Here is a 20,643-nt window from a genome sequence, read left to right as displayed (position 1 = left end):
GCTGATAATAATGTGTCAGTGTAAGTTAATCAACTGTAGCAAATGTTTCACTCTGGTGGGAGGTAATGTTGATAATGGAGGAGACTAAACATGTGTGGGTGTAAGGGGTATATGAGAAATCTCTACCGTTCTTTCCATTTTGCTGTGAATCTGTAACTGCTCTAAGAAAATAAAGTCTTTGAAAGAAAAAAAAAGTACAATGTATCAACCAACAGGAGAATTCATACAAGAAAATGTCTCTAAAAGCATAATCCTGCATTTATTAGTGAATCAGAAAAATAGCTCATGTTAAAATATAGTTCTCAGCAAAATAATATAGATATAGATAGATATTTCTGAGCAAACAGTTGCCTTCATTTAATAAAGTTAGTAGTTTCTTATATATACATATATAAGAAATTTATAGTTAAGTACCTTGGCTTCTGGATTAGCTGCCAAAATTTTGGCACCACATTCTACTGAGGCATAATTATTTCGATTTTTCTGGACTTTTTTTGTCGCATGTAGACCTCCATTAGAAGATGGATGCATTGACTGACCTGCAGACAAACCTTATTATAAACATATATATATGATGATTATGATTAAAAATACTCCCAGGAAACAGTGATCACAAAAGCAGTAAGTTGCTGTCTAGTGAAGACCAGGTTTTAATGCTTAAGAGAATATTTTCAAAACCCATTAAGCAATTCAAACTGCTTTACTTTAATACTTTAAAATATTTCTAAAAAACAAATTACAAAAATCCACATTACTTGATTTATGTCTACTCTCAAAACGAAACTTATCCATGAGAATCAAAATATTGTGCATACATATTTTATTAAGGATGAATGTTGTCCTTCTATCTCTAACATTAAGAATTTTTAACTCTGAAATAGCCAAAAGAAAGTGTAATATCTTAGTCCAACTCCATTTACAGTTTAAAGCTTTATAACTCAAAAGTTTCCATGCCTCAAATTTCCTTATAAATTGAAATAAACACCACTGCTCTGCCTACTTTATCTTATTTTATCCTCATTCAGTAATTTACAAGAATGGGTTTTAATTAAGATTAAAATTATATAATTATACACAGGTAAATTATATATGTGAAACCAACAATATCTTGGTAAGTTTCACCTTTAAAAGGCTTTCAAAAGCTTTATTTTACCAACTGTAGACAGAAATGCACATTTAAATCAGTCCTCCCCCTTCAAAAAAAAAAAAAAAAAAAAAAAGGAATCACAACGCTTCCATACTTTTTTCTTTTTCTACTTCCATAACTTTCTTCTTCCATTCATCAAATGTTGGTATATCTTCTGGGTCTTTGGGACTTGTTACAGATGTATGGTCAATTTCCCCTGGTTTTGTATAATCAGAACTCTGAAAAAAAAATGCAAAAGAATACACAAAAAACAGTAAGTCATAAAAGAATATACAAATGTTTTTGTGAAATTAAAGTCCAATTTTATATTTGATAGACAATATTTCAAAAAAATGAAAAATGTAAAAAGAAAAGGTCTGGTTTACTTAAAAGTTGAGTTTCTCTTGAAAAAATTGAAATCTTTTACCAAAGCATCACAAAATATATTCTTCACGTTTGCAATATAAGCTAGGCTGTAAAAAACTTTATAACATACCCTAAGCAAACAATTACTTCTACATAAACCATACAAATTAGTAAGTACTATAGTTGTAATGCATCCACCTTAAAATCTAAGTTAAAATAATATATGCATTAAAGAAAGCTAACTAATTCTAGATATAGCATGTTGTTTCTAAAAATTCCTTAACAGGAATTACCACTCTCATAAAAATTTTAAGGTGGATTTAAAAACATAAAGAAACACAAAAAAATCTAAAGAAAAACAAAGCTTTTTAAAGAAACTATAGAAAAATCTTCATATACAAAAGGATTTAACAAGATGAAGAAAGAATAAATCATTAAAAAAAGGCTGATACATTTGGCTGGATTAAAATTTTTAAATTAAACATATCACAAAACCATAAACTACATGGTACAGTAAGTCACAAGCTGGAAGAAGTATTTGCAATATATGCAACCAATAAAGGATTACTACCAAATATAAAAACTACCTACACATCAATAATGGAGGAGAGGAACAATAAATTTAGCAAAGAAAAAATATAAAATAATCGATAATCAAGGAATGCAAATGAAAACCAGAGACAATAAATTATACCAATCTGATGGAGGTTCAAGTGTGGCACGTCTGTTGAACCATAAGACACCTATTAGACTGCTGAAGGGAGTTCTAAATTTAGCAGTACTGAGGGCACCTGGCTGACTCAGTTGGAAGAGCATGTGACCCTTGATCTCGGAGTCATGAGTTAAGAGCCCCACATTGGATGTAGAGATTACTTAAATAAATAAGTAAACTTAAAAAAAATTTTAGCAATATTAACTGAAGATGTGCATACTCTATGAGCCAGTAATTCTACTCTTATGTATTAATATCAGTGAAAACATGCGCATGTGACTAAGAAAGTATGCAGGAATGCTTATGGCAGCACTGTTTATAATATCCAGAAATTAGAAACAACCTAAATACCCATGTATTGAAGAACAGATAAATTGTGGTAGTGAAATACAACAGTGAAAACAATTGACAGACAAATCTCAAAAACAATGTTGAGTCACATAATAGTTAAGAATGAGACCATTTTATACTGCTTCAAAATATGCCAACTAATAGTATGTATTGTTTATAATAATACTTTTGGAAAAAGTTTAAAAACACATTCTTAAACACACACACACACACACACACTGAATTTTAGATACGTGTTCTATCTGAAGGGGAAGAAATTTAACTGGGGAAAGGCAAAAATTCAATTTGTAATTTTTTTCTGTAAGCTGAATAATGTATGCAAGGATGTTCATTCCATTATTTATTTCTGTATTCCTAAAACAATGCATAACATATTTACAAACAGTTCCTAGAGAAGTGCACAATATTTATTTAGACAGCTTACTCTGCCAAATAGCACAAGTCTCATATAGTACACATGTGCTATATGGTATAGGGCACATTTTCCCTAATACGAGTACTCACTATATTAAAGCAAACTTTTAAGGACTGACACTAGTATATTAGAATTACACTAATACACTAGAGTATTAGAATTACACAAATACAAATACCCATAATCTCTTGATTATTTTAGATATTTTCTTTGCTGAATATATTGTTCCTCTCCTCCATTACTGATTTGTAGGTAGTCTTTGTAGTTGACAGTAATCCTTATCGGTTGCATATATTGCAAATACTAAGGAAGAGTTAGCAAATTGGTTCCCATACAACCTCTGTGTTGGAGTGTTTTGCAGAACAAACTAACTGACTAATAAAGTATGTGGCTATTAAAAATATAGCAGAAAAGTATTACCACTAATTTAAAAATCAAATAAAAACCTACTTTGAACACAATTTGTAAAAATGTACCTAGCTGAGACACTTTTTTCCAGGATATTAATTTATTTAGGAGGTAATTAATACAGTTAAAAATTACAGCCTTTTATCGGTTAAGCGTCCAACTTCGGCTCAGGTCATGATCTGACGGTTTGTGAGTTCAAGCCCCACCTCCTGTTAGCTGTGCTAACAGCTCAGAGCCTGGAGCCTGCTTCGGATTCTGTGTCTCCCTCTCTGTCTCTTCCCCACTTGCACTCTGTCTCTACCCCTCCCCCTGCTCATGCACATGCACGTGCGCGCTCTCTCTCTCTCTCTTAAAAAGTAAATACATATTAAAAACAAATTTTTTTAAATAATTCTCATTGAAGAGCCTAAATTTAACACTGTATATGGAGTTAAGCTTATATACTGAAGATACTCGAATTTAACAATCATACCTTCTTCTATATAGCTCTCCAAGAAAATGCTTAAATGAGGACTTTATATATCTGGTATCAAACAGCTGATGGTAGCAGAAAACCACTTAATTATAAAATACCAAAGACATTTCACATTTGGAACAACTTCATGTATGAACAATATACTGGAGACCACTTGCTCTCAGAAAGCACAGCTCACTCCTCAGTTCCATATTCCTCATTAACTACATAATCCCTGTTTTTATGGCAAATATGGTTAGCAAATTGCAAGATTAACAAAAAATAAAAATACATATAATAAAGTAGGAAATAGTGCAAGTTATATACCTACCTCATTTTTTAAATTATCTGAAGCATTCAATGCAGATTTTGGATCACCACTACCCTGATCACTTGCTGAAACCTTTGATTCAAATTCTGATTTTGTTATTTTTCCTTTGCCATGTGAAGATGACACATTTTCTATATGCTGGCCAACAAGGCTATTTGAAACCAAAAAGACAAATTAAAAAATTTCAGCTGAATAACAAGTTTATACAATCTAATCTGTTACAACTATCATGTACAAAGTAAACCAAGAAAGGAGCACAAAGGGATTAGCTTTCTCTCAATCATAAAGTGGAATTAAGTATGCACCAAAGTCCATTCAAACATGACACTGCTATTATTACAGAATTATAAAAGGGAAAACAATGGCTCACACCCACCTTTCAGGTGGACTAACAAAGGAAGGCTGGTCAACCGGAGTATTTGCATCAAGAACCTCACCAACATCGCAATCAGTTTCAGACTGCTCAGTTTCACTTGGCTTGGTTATAGGAATAGTACCAGACTTTTCTATTTCACTAAAAATAGAAACAAAAAATACAATCTGGCAATTCAATGAACATAATGTGGCATAAGTTAAAAATGGTATTAGTGATTTACAAAACATAATCTAAGACAGGAGAATTCTTTACAGTTTGGCAGGCTGTTTCCAAGAGTTCACTTATTTCAAATCACATAAAGTCAACTGCTGACTCTTAATCTGTTAATGCCCTTGGCCTTTAAATAGCTAACTGCTAAGTTTTAAAACAAAATATCATACATTAGTGCTTGGTCTCATAAAAAATAAGATTTTAAAATTATTTATTTTAACTGCATCTTCCTAATGGGTCCTTTCCAGGTTAGTATATTCTACCAATGTTAGTTGTTGCCTATAGTATCAAAAAATAATCTATTATCTCTATTAACATTTCAACTGAAGTTCTTAAGACACTTTTAGAATTTCACTTAAAAAACACATACCCTAATATGTTCTGCTACTCACTTCCAATTCACGAAGCAGTCATGTTCAGGATACAGGGAAAATAAGATGTACTGTCTATATATATAATATTTAGCCTTAAATTCTTTCTGGAATAAGTATTATTAAATACTGTCCATTATTTCTAAGCCTGTCTTCTGTTTCTTTCTTCCTTACCTAGGATAAACACCTAAATGAAAACTCTAACATCTTTAAGTAAAACTCCTTCACCCCAGCCCCCTAAGTTCTTGAGAAGAATAAGTGTTTTTAAAAGTACTTATGATAGGGCACTTTGGTGGCTCAGTCTGTTAAGAGTCCGACTTTGGCTCAGGTCATGATCTCGCAGTTTGTGAGTTCAAGCCCCATGACAGGATCTGTGCTGACAGCTTAGAACCTGGAGCCTGCTTCAGATTCTTTATCTCCCTCTCTCTCTCTGCCCCTCCCCCACTCCCTCCCTCTCTCTCCCTCTCTCTCTCTCTCTCTCTCTCTCTCTCTCTCTCTCAAGAGTAAATAAACAGTAATAAAAATTTGGGGGTGGGGGGAACCTGGGTGGCTCAGTCAGTTGAGCGTCCTACTTCAGCTCAGGTTATAATTTCACTGCTCGTGGATTCGAGCCCCATGATGGGTTCTGTGCTGATAGCTCGCAGCCTGGAGCCTTATTTATATAAATAAACATTTTTTAAAAATTTAATATTTTTAATAAAAAAATAAAAATAAAATTACTTGTAGTTAAAAAAAAGTAATGATAATAATATTAACTGACACATATATTTTTACTATGTACCAGATATTACCCTATCCAATTTTTAAATATATATTAATTCATTTGATATAGGAAGTGATTAATGCAGTATGAAGGGAATTTGTTCTTTGTAGTGTTGCTGTAAGGAGCTAGAAGAGTACATAATCGATTTTCTAAATTAAAGAAACCTTAGATCTACAAATTGAGTATTTACTATCAAGTTTGAACAAGGGAGCTATTCGCAAAAAGACAGACCTACCAATGGAATGCTGCAGTAATACTTGATGGAAGTGAATAATCTGACATTTGAATCTGATAATTATAAGGAAGATTACTCAAATAAGCAGTTACTTAAACAAGTAGAACCTCACTTTATGGGATGTAGATTTCATAGCTAGGATCTACTTCACTGAGTTTGGAAGCAGAATAAACACTGGTTATATCATAAGACCATTACATTAAAATAAAATCATTATGCAAAACAAGGCATCATAACTTAGGTCTGCTGCAGAGCCTAAACTTCAAATCTGAATTTCAAGCTGCCTTATGTGATAAGACATTTTTCCATCATTAATCTAATGAGATTCTCTTTTTTTCTTTGTAATGACTTACTCAAGCTTTGAGATTGGAGTGATCTCTGAGGTAGATGAGCTAGAAATATTTTCAATGTTTTCACTGCCCACAGTTACACTGGAAGAATCTTCATGTAGATCAACTGGAGGGAGTGTCTCAATCACAGATGGACTTAACTTTTTTGACTCTGCATTCTGTTTAAAAAAAAAAAAGTTACATTAAATGTGGAGGTTAATAAATTATCTCTTTAGCTATACAGGATTTTATAAAATTATGTCTCAAAAGTGACAGTATCAAGAATGTACTTTTATAAAAATCCTTTCTTCTAACATTACCCCCCAAGGAATACATTTCATATTAAAATACAAGCTCTAGCCATTTTTCCTGGCATTTCACAAACTAGGACAAAGAAACCTGTCTTCCTTCTTTCCTATTTTCTATCAGGGCCCACATATATTTCCCTCTTACTGTAATTAATGCTAGCAGCAACAAAGAAATCATATGTAAATATGAAAAATAGTACAATACATACTTCTTGCCCTACAGCAGTTTAGAAGATAACGTGCATATAAGTGAAATAAGTCATACAGAGAAAGACAGATACCATATGTTTTCACTCTTATGTGGATCCTGAGAAACTTAACAGAAGTCCATGGGGGAGGGGAAGAAAAAAAAAAAAGAGGTTAGAGAGGGAGAGAGCCAAAGCATAAGAGACTCTTAAAAACTGAGAACAAACTGAAGGTTGATGGGGGATGGGAGGGAAGGGAGGGTGGGTGATGGGTACTGAGGAGGGCACCTTTTGGAATGAGCACTGGGTGTTGTATGGAAACCAATTTGACAATAAATTTCGTATTAAAAAAAAAGATAACGTGCATAAATAAAGAACAACACAGAGCATGTACACACAAGTACACAAGTACAATTACAATGCAATACATGATTCTCACTGCTCCTTCAGTGAGCAATGATGCTCTGGGCCATTGACCCCTCCAAAACACAATCTGAAATCTACCTAATACCACTCATATTTGAAACCTCTATCAGCACATTCTCTCCCACAACCAATACTAAATAGAATTAACCTTTCCCTTTCCTCTATGCCTCCACTATTCTCTTCTATACAGCACCTCAAACACCTCAATTGCCTTATTTATGTCTCTTCTTCTTCAAGTATACTATAAACATCTTGAGTAAGAACTGTGTTCTCTTGATCTTCATGTTCCATAGCACACAGTAGACATTTAATGCTTATTAAGTATCAAGTGAGAGGTACTCAAGCTCAGTTCAAAGAAAACAGAAACTATGGACTATTACAGACTAGAAGAAAGAGGACTGTAAAGAAAAAGAGGACCAATATGGGAGCAGAAAGGAAACACAAGGTATAGAGTCCAAAGAATACAAAATATGATCATTTGGGGAATTATTTACACTGAAATGAAAAATTCACAAAGGAATACAAATAGTTTGTATTTTATGGTGGAGGCCTTGAGAAAAGGAATATTAACATTATCATTTTAATATGTATTCAATGTAAAAAAAAAATCAATGAGATAGTTTATACTTTTTTTTTTTTAATTAAGTCTCCAAAATCCAATATGTATTTATAGCAAGTCTCTATTTGGACTGGTTGCATTTCCAGTGCTCAAGAGCCACGTGTAGCTAGTGGCTACTATACTGAACAACACAGGTCTATAAGATGCAGTAAGCACTTCAAAGTATTTGAACACCATGATAAAAATTCTAGAGAATGAACAATGGCAGGACTGTTCAGGAATAGTCATATAACCAGAAGGGTAACAGAGAACACTTTCTTACTCTATTGTACAAACATTTGACAAACATGTTCCAGAATCCAAAATGAAACACTATTTGTACTTAGTCCAATTAAGTCATAAAATAACTCTGACTGCATTTTAAAAAAAAAAGAATTCTCCCTCATTTTGAGCTGAAGTTTGCTTCTGTTACTACTTGAGATACTTAGTTTTTCCTTAGTCTTTCTTCCTCCAGATCAAATATCCCTAGTTCCTTCAGCTATTCCTGATATTAAATGGGTTCCAGATGCTTCAGCATTCCAGTCAGCTTATATTCTTGTCTAGTTTTTAATATCTTTCATAAAATCTGGCATATAAAATAGAAAATAATATTCATGATGTAATATAAAAGGAAAAGGGAAAACATATTTTAACCTATAATTAATTAATATGCCACACTGAGTGACAAAAGTTTGGTATAAAAACATTCTTTGTTTTATACACAAATACTTCCTTTTAAGTTAGAAAACAATTTCCTGACATCTAAAAGTCTAAAGAGACAAAGATACATTACAGTGAGCCAAAATGGAACCTAAAAAGAAATGAGAACTTATACCCAAACTTTTACTACAAAGAAAATGGTCACATTTATTATTAAATCTGCAATTTTGCATTTTCTCAAAAGCAGTACTCTTAGCAGGTGAACAGTATTAAGGCCAACAGCACGACAATTCAAAAAGAAAAAATAAAAATTCACAATATGATGACCAAACAGAAGTTTTCTATCTTGCAAAGTAGTTTTAAAAGACACATCATCAAAAATCAAAGCAACATAGCTTACTTGTACATCCACAGCAGAGTCATCTTTCAATTTATGTTCTTCTGGAGGAATAGGTAAGTTTGAACCCACTTTTTCCGATAATTCGGCATTGATAGGTCCCTCTCTTTCATCCTATATCGCAACAAAGAAAAAAGGCTAACTGATAAAATTGTTTCACAAAACAGTCCTAAGCAATATTATATACTTTACAACCACAACACTGTCTTGTATGCACTTGACTGTAATTACTTTTATTTGTTTACACGGTTATTGTCCATCTTCCTGCATCCCCTTCCTTGCCACCACAGTGAAAACGGACACTAAATGAGTTCAAGACCCTCATTTGATTTCTTAATAAGCACTTTAGTCCTACCACCCAGCACTATGTATGTGGCAGGATCTCTAATAAGTGAAAGTACATACAGCTCTTTGTGCCATCTCTTTTGACACTTACTTTCCAGTTAGGATTTCAGGTTTAAATATATTTTCTAGCTATACATTTCATAAAAGCAAAGTTCATATTCTTTGTTTATCTAAACAATATATACCAGGTACCTAAACGCTTGCTGAGTTATGTTTCCCCCCTAAATGTTTTGCTTATATTTACTCTCACAACATTTAAGTCTCCAAATTTCTTGTCAGAGATTAGATCAAAGTCTCATAGACTGTGGGTGAAAGTATGAAATTATACTCTTCTTAAAGAGATACTCATTATTTGACATATTCAGCTTAATACAGAAGAATTGAAAATGAGGACTGGTAAATAGTTGCTTTTCATAAATCTGTGACAATTATAACTTCATCTATCAAAAGGCGTATAACAACATTCTGATATAGCGCTCTCAAACATCACTCCATCACACACACATAGACACATACTCTCTCACACAGAACAGGATATTTGGACACAGAAGTCCAAGGTATGTTTTTAGTTAACTTCAGCTACTTTACCTCTTATTCCTCTATGAAAAATCATCTCCCTTTTCTTCTACAAAATTTTAGTTCCATTTTTTCCTGATAATTGCTACTAGACTCAGAAAGCACACATAAAAAATAATTTTGCCTCAATTTTATTCTTATTTATTACAGAGAGAAATAAGGGAATATTAGCATTATTATTTTAATTTGGGGTGCCTGGGTGGCTCAGTCAGTTAAGCGGCCGACTTCGGCTCAGGTCATGATCTCACGGTCCGTGAGTTCGAGCCCCGCGTCGGGCTCTGTGCTGACAGCTCAGAGCCTGGAGCCCGTTTCAGATTCTGTGTCTCCCTCTCTCTGACCCTCCCCTGTTCATGCTCTGTCTCTCCCTGTCTCAAAAATAAATAAAATGTTAAAAAAAATTTTTGGGGGGGCGCCTGGGTGGCTCAGTCGGTTAAGCGGCCGACTTCGGCTCAGGTCATGATCTTGCGGTCCGGGAGTTCGAGCCCCGCGTCGGGCTCTGTGCTGACAGCTCAGAACCTGGAGCCTGTTTCAGATTCTGTGTCTCCCTCTCTCTCTGACCCTCCCCCGTTCATGCTCTGTCTCTGTCTCAAAAATAAATAAATGTTAAAAAAAAATTTTTTTTTTTAATTTTTTTTTAAAGAAAAATGACTCCCTTTGTCCTCCAGTGGCTCTCTTGAGAGGTCTTTCTGGTTATACCAATGTATGAAAAAGGGCATTCATTACTCTGGATGAAGTATGTAATAAGAATTTGTTTTTAGTATCTTAAAAAGTTGCTTGGCCCTATAAAAGGTAGTCTTCAGAGAGGAGACTGATCATTCTTGGGTGAATATAGGCTCCAATATGGGAAAATACCGTGGGACTATGGAGCAACAAGTGTGAAATGCCAACTTGGACAGAGAGAATGGACTCTCATTCGTGGGCTCGGATTAAAGTTATCTTTAAGAATCATTAGAAAAATGACTAAACATGAGAATATGAAATAAAACAAGCATGTCTTTAATATCCAATTCACAGGGAACAGTGACTGTGTGGCCAGACACTCTTGTAAATACATCTATCTCCTCCAGAGCTCTCCTCTTACCCCTCTAGTTAACTGGAGGGACTAACAGCATTCAAAATAAAAACATTTACAATTAAAAAAAAAAATAGAGATTCAGCAGCAGTCTTCAGAATTTTAAACGCTCCACCACAGAAATATATCCTCGTTAACTCCAAAATTTGCATAATCCACTCTAAATGTCATGCCAACCATCCAGGTATGTAATTATAAATCCGTATTTCCACACACACACGCATACACAAGCACATGTGCATATACATAGCTGAGAAACAATGCAAAAGTTTGTCAATAAAGAAATATTTAATAAATTATGAAATATCTATATGAATGAATAAAAATGTAGCCATCATAAGAATATAACATAAAGGGGCGCCTGGGTGGCGCAGTCGGTTAAGCGTCCGACTTCAGCTCAGGTCACAATCTCGCAGTCCGTGAGTTCGAGCCCCGCGTCGGGCTCTGGGCTGATGGCTCAGAGCCTGGAGCCTGGTTCCGATTCTGTGTCTCCCTCTTTCTCTGCCCCTCCCTCACTCATGCTCTGTCTCTCTCTGTCCCAAAAATAAATAAACGTTGAAAAAAAAAAAAAAAGAATATAACATAAAAAGGAGTCCATGAGATATTACTGGGGCAGAGGGAAAAGTCAATTTGTAGAATATTTATAATGTGACATTTCATGGAAAATAAAAATATTAATCTGTGTGCCATATAATGGCATATAGATAACTACAAAAAAAACTGTCTCAATCTTTTCACAAGAAACAGTAAATTATGGCTCCTTTGGAGAGGAAAATAGAATATAAACATAAATATTTTATAGTTGGTATAAATGACTTCTATACAGTTGATTCTTAAACAATGCAGGGGTTAGGGATACCAAGCCCTAGCACAGTCAAAAATCTCTCTATAACTTTTGACTCCCCCAAAACTTAACTTCTAATAGCTTGTTGTTGACCAAAGCTGTACCAATAATATAAGCAGTAAATTACCACATATTTTGTATATTATACACAGTATACATTTTTACAATGAAGTAAAAGCTAGAGAAGGGGTGCCTGGGTGGCTCATTCGGTTAAGCATCCAACTCTTGATTTTGGCTCAGAGGTCATGATCTCACAGTTTGTGAGTTTGAGCCCCATGTGGGGTTCCACGCTGTCATCTCGGAGCCTGCTTGGGATACTCTCTCTCCCTCTGCCCCTTCCCCACTCACACACAAGCATGCTCGAAAGAAAGAAAGAAAGAAAGAAAGAAAGAAAGAAAGAAAGAAAGAAAGAAAGAGAGAAAGACTTAAAGAAGCTAGAGAAAAGAAAATGTTAAGAAAATCATAAGAGAAAATACATTTACAGTACTGTACCATAAAAAATCTGCATATTAGTATGGACACACATAACTCAAGCCCATGTCATTCAAGGGTCAACTGTATTTTAAAATATATATATTGATAGGGGGAAGCCAAATCTAGTCAATACTCACCTTTTTCATTTAAAATGATACAATAATAAATGATTTACAGATCTGGTCTGGTTTTTTGGACTCTCTATTCACTCCATCAAATTATATAAAAAACTACATAACCACTGACTGCAGACTCTCCCTATAATCCTGATTTCTAAGTTCTTATAATAAAACTGGTGTTTCTTTTGAAACCCTTTAACTAATTAGAGCATTAAAAAATGAGCCACTGGTTTTCAGTTTTCTGAATAGGTATTATTTTCCTCCTTACTCTAGGACTAAGGATGTTAGAACATTCTAAACATAAGCAAAAAGAATAAACATATAAATATTTCAGAGATAGCTTACTTTCAGAATTACCTGAGTAACTCTTCAGATTACAGTGAGAATTACAAATCACCAAAAATTATGACATAGTATTTCTGAAATTACTTTTATTCCGAATGTTTTGAGGAAGTCTTAGAAAGCTGACACACAAATTACATTGTCAACTTTATTTAAGGTACCTTTTTCTGGAATTGTACATCTTCATTTTCTAGTGCACAATTGTCATCTTGAGAGTAATATGATGAAGCTGAAGAACTCTCTTTACAACATACACGCCAACTGGGAAGCCTGTAAAACATCCACCACCACCAAAAGAAAGAAAGAAGGAAAAGTTGTTAAGCCAACACATTCCCTACCATGGGCTAGAATTTGAGGCAATAAACAAATAGATGGCTCTTACACTAATGCCCTAAAGAACTTAACAATTTAATGAAGACAAATATACATAAGACGAGGGTTTTTATTTAATGCCCTGAAAACAAAAACCATAAACAGTGTGTTATCAGCATCCCAAATTAAGGCATTATGAATTTCATAAAGGTGAAAACAGTAAGGCCTTCACAAAAGGAGTGTCTGAAAATTATCACAAAAGGAACAGAAAAAGTTGTCAAAGGGCTAACACCCTCAGAAAGTACCAGATGCCAATAATATTTGAAATTTTACTAAATACTTAAGAAGAGATAACTCCAAGCTACCTAAACTATTTCAAAGCACAGAAGTACAGCTTCCAAAATATTTTTATATAGGAACATGGTAGTGATATCCAAAATTAAGAGAAAGAGCACACACAAGTGAATACTACAGGTTAATACAACTTAGGAAATAGGACACGAAAAGTCTAAATGAAACAATAAAAAAAAATAGTCTTTAAGGACATACCAAAGAAATAATATACCACTGTTATGATCAAGTAGAGTTTAGCTCTGGTAGTCAAAAGTGGTCGAAATAACAGAATCTGTTTATTTAGTTTACCATGCAAAAAAATATCAAGGAAAAATATGATTATCTTCATAGTCACTGAAAGACATCTGATAAACTTACACATCCATCAAGATTTTTTTAAATAGGAAAAAGCAGGTGTTTACCATGGGAACATATATTCATAATACACAAGCCTGAAAGTCAGTACCAAACTTAGTGAAGCAACTTAAAAATAACCCTATTTAGATCTGAAACAAGACAAGAATGTCCATTATTGCTAGTATTACATAATATGATAAAGGATATAAAAATGGAAAAAGAGACAATAAAATCATCATTAATTGCAGATAATGAGTTTATACAGGTGGAAAATTAAAAAGAACCACCTATTAAAAGATATCTTGGGTATAAAAATTATATTCTTAGGTATAAAATTAAGAATCAGGGGTGCCTGAGTGGCTCAGTAAGTTGAGCGTCCAAGTCTTGATTTCAGCTCAGGTAAAGATTCCAGTGTCGTGGGATCTAGCCCCTCATCAGGCTCTGCACTGAGCATGGAGCCTGCTTAAGATTCTCTCTCCCTCAGTCCCTCTCCCCTGCTCACGTGCTTTACTCTCTCAAATAAATAAAATAAATAAACAAACAAACAGAATCAACTCAACTCTACTAAAACCATCACAACCAGTTACAAGATGAAATAGAAGAAAAATACCCATTTGTAAAGAAATAATACTAAAATATACACTTAGCTACAAATCAAAACCACAATGAGATACCACCACACACCTGTCAGAATGGCTAAAATTAACAACTCAGGAAACAACAGATGTTGGTGATAAGCAGATGCAGAGAAAGGGGAACACTTTTACACTGCTGGTGGGAATGCAAACTGGTGCAGCCACTCTGGAAAACAGTATGGAGGTTCCTCAAAAAATTAAAAATAGAGCTACCCTATGACCCAGCAATTGCACTACTAGGTATTTACCCAAAGGATACAAAAATGCTGATATGAAGGGGTACATGCACCCCAATGTTTACAGCCACACTATCAACAATAGCCAAATTATGGAAAGAGCCCAAATGTCCATTGACTGATGAATGGATTAAAAAGATGTGTACACACACACACACACACACACACACACACACACACACACACTGGAATATTACTTGGCAATCAAAAAGAATGAAATCTTGCCATTTGCAACAATGTGGATGGAACTAGAATGTATTATGCTAAGCGAAATAGAGAAAGATAAATATGATTTCACTCATATGTGGCATTTAAGAAACAAAAGAGATGAACATAGGGGAAGGGAAAGACAAATAAGATAAAAACAGAGAGGGAGGCAAACCATAAGAGACTGTTAAGTACAGAGAACAAACTAAGGGTTTTTGGAGGGGTACTGGGTGGGGGGATGGGCTAAATGGGTGATGGGCACTAAGGAGGGCACTTGGGATGAGCACTGGGTGATATCTGTAAGTGATGAATCACTAAATTCTACTCTTGAAACGTTACACTGTATGTTAACTTGGATTTAGTAAATTTAAAAATAAATAAAATAAAATATAAACTTAGCAAGAAATGTTCTATTAAGTAGAACTGCTTCAAATTGCCAATATTTGACAATTCTCTGGCATGGAAAAGTCAAATTATATGATTCAAGTTAGTATATACAGAATATTTGAAAGATATTTAAGAGCTAAAGATGTTTTTAAGGAGACAGGCTGACTCTAAAGTTTATATAAACAGTAAGAATAGTCAAGAAGATTTTAATTTGAGGAAACTAGATGTCTGAAACCACAATGTACAACAATATGGTACTGAGATTAGAGGGGGAAAGGGAATCCCCAGGGTGACTGGAAATAGAAATCCTAGGATGACAGCTATACACAGAGAACAGAGGGCAATCTGTCTAAACTGGAGGTAATGAGAAACTCTTAGAAGAACCTACTTTCAGAGGATGAAACTGACGGCATACCTGACAGGTCTTTGAAAATCTTAACTACAGATTTATGTAACTGGCAGAAAGTTTGTAATTAAATAGAAACATAAAGGGTGCCTGGATGGCTCAGTCAGTTAAGCACTGATTTTTGCTCAGGTCATGTGATCTTACGGTTGGTAAGACTGAGCCCTGAGTAGGGCTCTGCGCTGATAGCTCTAAGCCTGCTTGAGATTCTCTCTCCTTCTCTATGCCCCTCCCTCACTTGAGCACAAACACATGAGCACTCTTTCTCTCTCAAAAATAAACATTTAAAACATAAATTCCTTGAGAACCAATTCCTAACCACTTTAACCTCACCCCACAAAGCCAAAACTTGCAAATATAAGGTGCTTAATAAATATTTGTTAAATGAATGAAAGGTCTGTGGAGAACTGTTTTGTAGCACACACCAGAGGGAAATTCAGTCATTTTTTATTCCTCTCCCATCACCATGTCACTTCACCACTACCACTCCCCAAACTCATCCACCCACCACTTCATCACACACATAAACTCAAAAAAAGAGAGTCTGGAGACTAAGAGCATATCTATCCTTTTTTGTCAGCTTCTCCCTACCAATGTGGCATGGATTTGCGATTCATAAAGAAAGGTATTAACTGTATGATTAAACAAAAATCACATTTGAGTGCCATTTAGGATACCAAGCTTTACACACTTTAGTGAAACAAGAGTATCATACATGCTGGTTATTATGCTTACAGAAAATACTCACTAACATCCAGTCTGAAAGCCTTACTAGTCACAAGTACCAGTAGTTATAAAGTATGTGTGTGTGCATGCTTTTCAAAGAAAAATGACCATCTGACATCTTGAGCAAGAAAAATGTTTAAAGGATTAAAAACAGTAAATCTATAACAAAATCAACCAAAGTAGAATCTACATGGCTGAAAAGTCGTCTTTAAAAGAAAACTTACGTTAAGCAGATTTTAAATTTAAAATTTTTCTTTACGCAAACTTGGAAAAGGAATTTTTTTGGTAACTTTATGTACTTATTATCTTATCATTATGGTAGTGTCACAAATGTTCTGCCAATCAAATTGTCACTTCCTTTTACATGTAGTTGATGTTCTAATCTAAATGATACAACCAATCAATATACTTAGAAAACCTAGCAAAGGCATATGGCAAATAGTCAATAAATACTCAAGTGATTTCTTCTTCCAAACTTTTTAAAAACCATTTTCAACTAAAAATATGTGTATGAATATGTTCATATATATATATATATATGTGTGTGTGTGTGTGTATATACACACACACACACACACACACACACACACACATACACTGAATATGTAGAATATTCTTATGGAAAACAAATCATTTTCTGGGTAGGAATTTTGAGGGTGAGGGTGGGAGGGGTAAAAATACCATCAATCTAGCTTTGTGTTCTCTAGCTTTAGGTTATCTTTAACAGAGAACTACACACACACACACACACACACACACACACACACACACGCACAAACCCAAACAGCGTCTCAAGAACTAAGAAATATAACAAATCAGTTTTATCTATACAAGTAACTGTACATTAAAAAAAAAAAAGTTTTGCAAACAGGGGACCAAATTATCAAAGATTAGTACTATTCTCCAAAACTTAAAACATGAAGAAAAACTTACAGGAACCATTAAATCAATCAACAAATTTCATAAAAATTTAGTCAAAACCAAAATGAGATCAAATTTCAGCTGATAGAATGACCTAATTTTTAAAATTTTATTTAAGAGCTGAAATTGCCACATAATTTCCTCAAGACCTTTAAACATCAACGAATTCAAAAGCTCTGGACTTCAGCAAATAATTATTAGGGTCTGATGGGAGGTGAAAAATAATAGAAATAAAATTTAAGTTGGGATAGCATTCCTGTTAAGAACATGCCTAGTGTGTGTGTGGCTATCTTTCATGGACCTTCTTTTATTAAAGTACTTCCTGGGGCAGCTCAGTCAGTTAAGCATCCAACTCTTGATTTTGGCTCAGGTCATGATCTCAAGGTCTGTGAGATCAAGCCTCGCTTCAGGCTCTGTGTTGACACTGTGGAGCCAGCTTGGGATTCTCTCCCCACCCCCCTCTGCTCCTACCCTGCTCATGTTTGCACTCTTTCTCAAAATAAATAAAATGAACTTAAAAAATAACTTCCTGATAAAGGGCCTAAAAAAGTCATAGCCTTGATAGATAGATAGATAGATAGATAGAGCAATAGATTGAAAGATCTCCACTACATCAGTTATGTTATGGTGTAAAATTACAAATACTACTATAATTTACAGGCAAGGTTTCAAGTCATGACCACCAATGTTGAATTTAATAGTCATTATAACTATTAGTGGAGAAAAAAAAATAACATTTCATAGGGATGAAGTAATGGAAAGGATGAAGTAAATGGAAGGGATGTAGTAATGGAAATCTTTCCATTCCTTCAGGAGGTCATGATAACGGAGGTATATGGCAAAGATGTGCAGAAGTGCATAATATTACAAGATACATTCGACTGTGACAATTTGCTAGTTGGCCTAGCATAATGGTTAAAAGAATGAGGTCCAGAGTCACACAGCCTGTATGATCTTGGGCAAGCTCATTAAATAAACATTAATTTCTCTGTGCCTATTTCCTCAAAATAGTATTACCTATTTGAGGGGACTGTTATAAGGATTTGATGAGCTAGCTTAAAGCCCTAAGAACTGTGACAGCACATAGTAAACACAATATTAGGCATTATGCTTACTAAAACAAAAAATATTTTAATTCTAAGAGAATAAAAACAGGTATTTTGGGGTTGGAACATGGTTCAGTGACAATAACAAACTGATGTAGAATGTTAATTTTTACTTTTGAACTATCCCTAACATCTTCTTTCATCTCTTGCCCACAGCTGATCAGATATAAAACTATTACAAAATGTCTTTGACACTCAAAATTTATCCTATCCTCTAAGTTCTATAACCTTGAATAAATAGTTAATTAAAAAAAAAAACCCTTTGGGGTACCTGAATGGCTCAGCCTGTTAAGCATCCAACTCTTGATTTCGGTTCAAGTCATGATCTTACAGTTTGTAAGTTCAAGCCCTGTGTTGGGCTGGCTCTATGCTGACAGTGCTTGGGATTCTCTCTCTCTCCCTCTCTCTGCCCCTCCCATGCTTCTCTCTCTCTCTCTCTCTCTCTCTCTCTCTCTCTCTCTCTCTCAGAATAAATAAACTTTAAAAAAAATTGTCAAAAAAAACACCTTGGAGATTTTTTATCATCTGCACATGATTTCTTGGTCAGTTCACTTGATTATATTGTTAAATGGTGGGTTCTTTTTTTGTTAGGTTTATTTATTCTGAAAGAGAGAGAGGGAGAGAGAGAGAGCGTGCTCACAATGGGCTAGAGAGAGGGGGAGAGAACATCCCAAGTAGGCTCTGCACTGCCCGTGTGGAGCCCGACATGGGGCTCAAATTCACCGACTGTGAGATTATGACCTGAGCCGAAGTAGATGTTTAATGGACTGAGCCACCCAGGCGCCCCTAAATGCTGGGTTCTAACCAACATGAACAGAATTACACTGAGGAATTTAAATCAGTGTGCAATTAGGCTGGCATCCTGCATATGGAAATACCTCCACACAACTGCCTTCAAAAAAATGTGTTCACTTTTATTGAAGTATTTATAAGTACAATTGTAGGACATTTTAGTTTAATACTATTCCACTACTTGATCCCCCCTCCCAAAAAACTGCTAGGCAAAGAACTTTTATGTGTGATGTAAAAAGCATGGTCCATGTGCTGTACTAATTTCTTTTGACAAATGTAACATGATTACATGTAATGTTAATATTCAGGGAAGCTAGGTGAAGTGTATGTGGTTAACTCTCTGTACTACCTTTGCATATTGTCTATAAATCTAGAATCATTCCAAAATATAAGTTTCTCTTAAAAATAAGCAGAATCCATGAAAGAAGTAATTGACAAACTAACCATCAAAATTAAAAACTTCTGTAAAACACACTTATGAAATGAGAAGGCAAGTTAGACTAGGCAACAATATTTACAAAGCATATACTTGATAAAGAATTTGTATCCAGTGTAAAGAACTCTCAAAACTCAATTAAGAAACAACCAAATTTTTAAAAAAAACAGGCAAAAGATTTTGATAGTCATATCACCAAAGAAAACCTAGGAATGGCAAATAAACATGTGAAAGATGCTTAACATCATCGTTATTCTTAGAGAAATGCAAATCAAAACCACAATGAGATACCACTACATACCTAATAAAATGGCTTAACATTTAAGAGACTGAACATACTAAGTGTTGCAAACAATATAGAAGCACTCTTATATGGTGGGAATCTAAAACGGTACAACCACTTTGGAAAACAATTTGGCACTGCCTTAAAAGTGAAACAGACCCAAATAATCCAACCATTCCACCCTTAAGTATTCACTCAAGAGAAAGACACAAAAGGTCACAGCAGCTCTATTTGTAATAGTCAAGAACTGGGGGAAAAAAAACCTCAAATATCCATGAACAGGTACATAGATAAACAATTTATACTATAGACATATAATGTAATAATATTCAGCAATAAAAAGATATTAATCTGAAACACAACATCCTGGACAACTCTCCAAATAATTATTTTCTGTGAAAGATGTCAAACCAAAAAAAAAAGTATATAATGCACGATTCCATTTATATAATGGAATTTATATAATACAAAATATAATGCATTTATATAATACAAAAAATGCAAACTAAACTACAGCTACAGAATGCAAATCAGTGGCTGCCTGCAGGAAGGAGGCCAGAAGGCAGGGATTACAAAGGGACATGAGAAAATTCCTGAGGGTAAAGGATATGTTTGCTAAGTTGCTTTTGGTGAGAGTTTCATGGATGTATACATATACCAAAAGGTATCAAATTGTCCAATTTATGTAGTATATTGTATACCAATTATGCCCCTGA

At 34.4% G+C, this 20,643-nt stretch overlaps 1 protein-coding gene across 3 annotated transcripts in view; it reads right to left on the bottom strand.

The window, feature by feature from the left end:
• SUCO (SUN domain containing ossification factor) overlaps positions 1 to 20,643 on the bottom strand; it is a 91,732-nt gene that overhangs the window by 52,423 nt on the left and 18,666 nt on the right. For 2 of the 3 annotated variants that reach the window (XR_007148213.1, XM_047840753.1), the window contains exons 2-8: positions 12,955 to 13,063; positions 9,025 to 9,135; positions 6,472 to 6,626; positions 4,540 to 4,677; positions 4,164 to 4,314; positions 1,242 to 1,365; positions 415 to 551 (exon numbers count right to left, since the gene is read on the bottom strand). Coding sequence is in view for 2 of the 3 variants with exons in the window: in XM_047840753.1 (XP_047696709.1) it covers positions 415 to 551; positions 1,242 to 1,365; positions 4,164 to 4,314; positions 4,540 to 4,677; positions 6,472 to 6,626; positions 9,025 to 9,135; positions 12,955 to 13,063 (925 nt within the window). In the remaining variant the exon portion in view is untranslated. The remainder of the gene's footprint in view (positions 1 to 414; positions 552 to 1,241; positions 1,366 to 4,163; positions 4,315 to 4,539; positions 4,678 to 6,471; positions 6,627 to 9,024; positions 9,136 to 12,954; positions 13,064 to 20,643) is intronic. The other variant, XM_047840752.1, reaches the window with a different exon arrangement.

This window comes from Prionailurus viverrinus, chromosome F1 (genome assembly GCF_022837055.1).
Source record: "Prionailurus viverrinus isolate Anna chromosome F1, UM_Priviv_1.0, whole genome shotgun sequence".
Taxonomy (NCBI): Eukaryota; Metazoa; Chordata; class Mammalia; order Carnivora; family Felidae; genus Prionailurus; species Prionailurus viverrinus.
Note: the sequence above shows the minus strand (reverse complement) of the source record. Positions and strands in the feature narration are given on the sequence as shown.